General features: G+C 29.8%; 1 protein-coding gene across 1 annotated transcript in view; it reads left to right on the top strand.

The window, feature by feature from the left end:
- The window catches only part of LOC117169187 (citron Rho-interacting kinase-like), a 30705-nt gene that overhangs the window by 2990 nt on the left and 21542 nt on the right, over positions 1–6173 (top strand). The window contains exons 3-5 of the mRNA XM_033355414.1: positions 3890–4134; positions 5111–5557; positions 5640–5772. Of these exons, the coding sequence (XP_033211305.1) occupies positions 3890–4134; positions 5111–5557; positions 5640–5772 (825 nt within the window). The remainder of the gene's footprint in view (positions 1–3889; positions 4135–5110; positions 5558–5639; positions 5773–6173) is intronic.

Here is a 6173-nt window from a genome sequence, read left to right as displayed (position 1 = left end):
ATTAAAAAAAAAAAAGAATGTTTTCACCCTCGCAGCAAAAGTATATCCCCGGGACATTCAAAGGATATCTTGAATTGATCGCAGAAACATCTTGGTACATCTCATAGATGCCCCAGGTATATTGACATTTCCGCCTTTGAAGGTACTGATGTTCAACCTAAACCAGATATCCTCCAAATATCTCACATATCTTCAATATATTCTATAAATATCCCCGTGATGTTCTCTGAATTTCTTCAGCATATTCCATAAATATTCACACGAGTAACCTCAGGATATCTATTGAATATCCCAACAAATTATCGCTAATATAGTCGGTCTTACGGTCACTATTTTAACCAACGCTGCGGGTGTTTTTCAATAGTCGATAAAACAAATCTATAATTTAAAAAGAAAGAAATTTTCAAGTCACATAATTTATGTCGTCATTAAAATACGAATTGTACCAAAATAAATAGTTATCATCCTACCTGGATAAAAAAACATTGAAGTATTTATAAAAAAAAACTTTATTCTATTTTTGGAAAGAAAACAAAACAAGAAAAGTAATAGTTTTTTTCAATTGAAGCCTTAAAGATTTTTTAGAGGCTACAATAATTATAAACGTGTCACATTGTAACTGGTATGATGTTTACAGGCGGACGATATAAAATAAACTAACATGAAGGACAATAGTTATAGAGGTGACAAAGAGAAATTTTAATAAACCTCTGATGAAAAGGCGCGTCAAAGCTTGAAAATAAAATAGTATATGGAATCATTAATAAAGATGGGTAGATAATTCATAATGCATTGGTAAATTTGATTTATATTGATTGTTTCGGTTTTGAAATTTATTGATATTTTGATATATTCATTGATATAAATTGATTAAATGTTTCGTACTTTAAAATTGTTTCCCTAGCAAAAATTTTAATGTTATTAAAATCGAAAAAATGAGTTAATTTCCATCAATGTTGTGACAAACCTGTATTTAAATTGCCCATTCTGAAATTTGTTGTATGCTCATACAGTCTTGCTTTTTTTATCTCCTGCAAGTTTCACCTATATAGACTTTATTACAATCAGTACATTTCATTAAATAAACTACATTAGACAAGTTTTCTATTTTATCAGAATCCTTTTTATTAGGTAAAAATTTCTCTAAAGTTTGGTCATTTTTTAAATAAACGTTTATATTGAATTTTTTAAGGATCTCCTCGATCTTTCCGAAATACCTTGGATGTGTGGTAGGGTTACTTTTAGATCTGTCTTATTATATCTTTTTAACCAATTCTTTTTCTTTGTTACTGCAATGAAACTATTACATATTTCGTGTATACGTTATTTTATGACATTATCTATTAGTGGCAAATGAAAATTGATTAATAGTGAGGTGAATTTTATTAAGTCTGAATTTTCTTTTCTTTATTTTGTGTCACTTTATTTGATGCATCTATCAACTAAATGTTCACATGATGGCATTTGAAATTTAAGTAACTACCAGTCCAAGATGGTTTATTGTACCGATTTGTTATTATGTTTCCATTATATACTTTTTCAATCTATACATTTGAATTTTTGTTATCCCAAGTGTAAACCGAATGGAGTCATCGATACTCTTAAATACGTTTAGTAGTTCTGTAATCTTATTAATGGTTATAATAGTAAATAAATCACCTACGTAACGTTGATAAAGAATCGGTTTGAAAGATAATTTTGATAAGGCTCTTTCTCCCACATCTTCAATAACTAAGTTTGATACTATGGGAGATGAACGAGATCCCATTGGACAACCTGATAACTGTTTATAAAATGTGTTATTGAAAGAATAAATGGTATTATCAAAAAAAGTTCTAACAGGAATTTAAATTAAATTTTTTAAATATTTTTTCCAGATTTCTATTTAAATTCAATTTTTCTTCAATAAAGTCCATGGCTAAATCGGTAGGAATACTAGCAAAAATTGAGACCACTTTTAAAGATTTTAATGAATGGGTAGAAGGTATTCTAATGTTCTATTCTATTTTTTAGATTAGAACTGTTTTTAAGGAACGACTTAGTTTTCCCTGAAATTGGTTTTAGAATATTTTATAAGTATTTTGATAGATTGTGTGTCATTGATTCAATTGTGGAAACAAATAATCTCCAATTTAGACTTGGCTTATGTACTTTAAGGAGTGCATAAGCTTTTGGCACAGCACTTCGATGGGGTTTCAGTCTGTAAGCAATTGACTCATTAATGTATTTTTTTAAATTATCTCTATAGTATAATTATAATCATTTGTATGTAATTATTTAAATTTAATTTTAAATAATTAATTTTTTTAATAATTTATAATGGTCGCATGAAGGAATAACAGTTTTGGATCTGCTGTATCTGGAATTGTTTGCATATTGTGACCCCAGGATATTCCAATAATATTCGACTGATAAAATAAAATAATGAAGTGTAACGTAGTGAGGCTCCTCGTGATCCTTTTCAGGGTCTTCATCAAAAATTAAATTGCCAAAAATATCCTTACGCAGTAGTGTTTACATTAAAAGCCAGTTTAAAAAATTTTTAATTGTTTTATAGTTATAATTATTATGAAAGGTTTGGGGTTACAAATATATGTGCAAAGTTGACAATCTACAATTTGAAAAGTATACAGACATGTAAGCTTTAATAAAAGAAGAGTCTAAAAATGTACAATTCACGAAAATAATTTCGAATATTAAAACGAGGAATCTTTTTCATTAATAAAACGAGCACGTTGCTTGTGATTCATTCACTTTTTTACAGAGAACGTGTATGTATAATATTATGTCTTATATTTATAATATTTGAATATATTTTGGGCATCTGCAGAATGTCTCGGAATATCTTCAAGGTGTCCCATGGACATTGCCATTTCTGCCTTATGAGGTATCGTCTGAGATAACCTTTGGATATCTTGAGATATAAATGGGGTGCTGTGAGGGTACAAAAAAAAGTTAAAAAGGAAAGGGAAACAATATCACTAATATTTGTCTACCTGGTGATCATAATCAATTGACTTTTTACACGTTCATTAGGTGTCAGAAAGGAATACAACCGTTTTGTAGAAAAAAATACATATTTTTGGAAATACTTTTTAAAAAACCGTTAAAAGTATCGAAAAATGAAAAAGAAACTTTTTATAGGTTTCTTCAATGAGAACAAATTTTTGCCCGTATCTTGAATTAAAAAAAAAAAGTATTTTTCTTTCGAAAAACAGCCGCCGTATTTTTAAGTTTTTCCCGTTTTTTCTTGCTAAAAAATTGTTTGGCCTCCTTATTCTAAAACTTGTTTTTAGAGAGAAAAAGAACAAATTTAAACCTACTTTAGGTGTACTGCACCGACTATTAACACAATTTCATTGACAGTTTGAAACATTACAAATTTATTGATTTCAAATATAAATCGTATAAAATTATATACTTTCAGGATGTACTTTAAATATTTCCTTCTGAAGGTTTCCATTTTTCCAAATTTATGTTTTAAAGCTCGTCACCATTTTTCGTATCAAAACATTATTAAGGATTCATAATCTACTTAATTTTTATTTAAAGAATTCAATTAATTGATTCTGAGAATCTTTCAGGTCATGATACTTACAAATATATACTAAATAATTATAAATTGTTTTCTACCTTTTGCCTGATAAAAACAGTAAATATTACATACTATATATCTGTAAATATTCAAAATGTCAATCTTGTATTTATTTTCTAACCGTCTCCTTAAAAATTAAGAAGCTTGAACTTATTGTAGAAGTAATTTATTGAAATATATCACTGTGACTTAAAAACTACGCGTTCCATTGCAATAATTATCAACTGATTAATTATCAGTTAATTTAAATTTAAGTCAATGATAGGTATTCAGCCGATAGTTTTATTTTTTTAGAATTAGAGCGACAAGAGAGACGAGAATTAGAGACTAGAGCTCTAAACTTAATAAAGGGTGCAAAACGAAAATGGGAAAATACAGAAAAGGACAAAGTAGCTCAACTCAACAAACACATCGAAACACAAACTGCTCGAATAGCTGAGCTATGTACGAGCAATAATGAAATGAGCATAAGACTTCAACGAGCAGAATGTGAATTAAAAACAGCCACTGCGGAGTTGAATAAACTCCGAGCTTTCCAGGTATGTAATACCGATGTAAGGCTAAAATTATTAACAAAAAATCATCTTCTGTAAACGTCTTTCGATTTACAGAAAGTTATTTGTAATTAACAGATCGAATCCCTTTTCCAAACAGACAGGTTCTACACTTCAAGTCGCTAGATCTGTCAGTGATGAAGTTTGTTCTTTTTTTAAAGGAAATTGTGTTTGATATAATTCAGATATTCTAATTCATTTTTGCAATTCTGATGAGTTTTACCGTCCTCTGTCGAATTTCGTCGGAAAATTTGAAAAAAGTGCAAAATTAACAACATGGTGATGATTTGATTTAAAATATAAAAAAGTCGATTGTAATTAAGAACCCACCGTTATATATTTGGTTGAATTTCGCCTTGTATAAAGAAGTCCTCCTGTACGTTTTATGTGAGCAAAACAATTTTTTAGGCTTGGAGAACTTTATTTTTATAAAATCTAAATACAAAATACCTCTGGATTTTTTGTGGTATCTTGCATCGGTTACAATAAAACTTCAAAAATGTTATTTTTACGAAAAAAAATTCTTCCGGCCTCATAAATGTGTTCTGCATAAAACTGGTAGGATAGTTTCTTTATATAAACAAATTGTGTAGAAAATATCAGAAAAAATAAAAAAAGTTGTTGTTTCCAAGAAAAATGCAAAGTTAGATTTTACAGAGGAAAAATTTTCTTAGTCGCAAAAATGGTTGAGGCCACATAAAACTCGTGGGATATCTTTCTTATAGAAGGCAAAATTAAAAAAGAAATTGCCTGTAAAGAAAATTAAAACATCTGAATTAGATCATGAACTATATGTAGAAGTTTAATGTCAAATTTTTGTATCAAATCGGGAAAATACGAATGCCCTAATTTTCTCTTAAGAATAACATATTCCGTTTTTGAAAGATTCTGCGATTTGAAATGTATACTGCATAACTTGCCGAATTTAAAGTGGATTCGATCAACATTTAAATTTGTCCAGGTTCAATATAAAGAATCACTGGCTAAGATGAGAGAACTGAGTCGCCAAAGTGCTCAAGGAGTTGGTAATAAATTAGAGCAAATGGCAGCTCGAGCTCACAATCAGTTAGCAGAACTTCGAACCAAACTGGAATTGGAAGCGGCAAAGACTGCAGATTTGGAAAATAAGTTACGCAATGAGCAAGATTCGAATCATTGTCGTCAATCCAGGCTTAATGTTGCTTTGGAACTGGCACAATCTGAACTCAAGGATTGCCAGGAACAATTAAGAAGTTTAAAAGCCACAATTCCTGCTCGAGATGCTGAAATGGAGGAACTAAAAAAAGAGTTGATTCAGAAAACTAACCAACTGGAAAATGCTGTAGTGAATGAGCAAACGGTTATGAGTATGCAAGAGCAAATAGAAAGACTTGCAGCTGAGAATGAGCATCTGAAAAATCAGTTAGAGGTTGGGACAGATTCATTTTCTTTTTACTGTGTGTTTCTTTAAGATGTGTGCTTCTTATTTGAATTTTTTTATATGTTTTCAGAACACTAAATCAGATCTTAGTGATACTTTGATGAGCTTGGAACAGAGAGAAACGATCGCTTTGAATTTGGAACGAGTCGAGCAAGATAAAGCAACTTTGGAGCTTCGATTGCGTAGTTCATTAGAGAAAGAAGGTATTTTTTATATCATTTACCACTTTATGTTTTAAAAATACAAATGTTAATATAATTTTGTTGACATTCGGGACTATCGTCAAATGGGGTAAATTCGGAAACACCTAAATTCTTTAAATTGATAGGATCAATTACTCAAAACTGTTCCTAGAATCTAGAATTAGTTCAAATCTTAACTAATTCTAAATTCTGGTTCAAACCATCCAACTTAAGTAATTAAAACTATTAATTTAGGAATGTCCGAAATTACCCCCTTTGACAGTATAGCATGTTCCTTTTATAGAAGTTATCGTTATAATTATCATTTTGGAAAGACGGGAATCTTAACAATTTTTTCAAAATTTCCCCTTACTCTTCCTATTTCTCCCATTATTTTCCCTGGATTTCTCTACCCCCCCCCC

Source organism: Belonocnema kinseyi, chromosome 3 (assembly GCF_010883055.1).
Source record: "Belonocnema kinseyi isolate 2016_QV_RU_SX_M_011 chromosome 3, B_treatae_v1, whole genome shotgun sequence".
Lineage (NCBI taxonomy): Eukaryota > Metazoa > Arthropoda > Insecta > Hymenoptera > Cynipidae > Belonocnema > Belonocnema kinseyi.
This window is presented reverse-complemented; position numbering and strand designations above follow the sequence as displayed.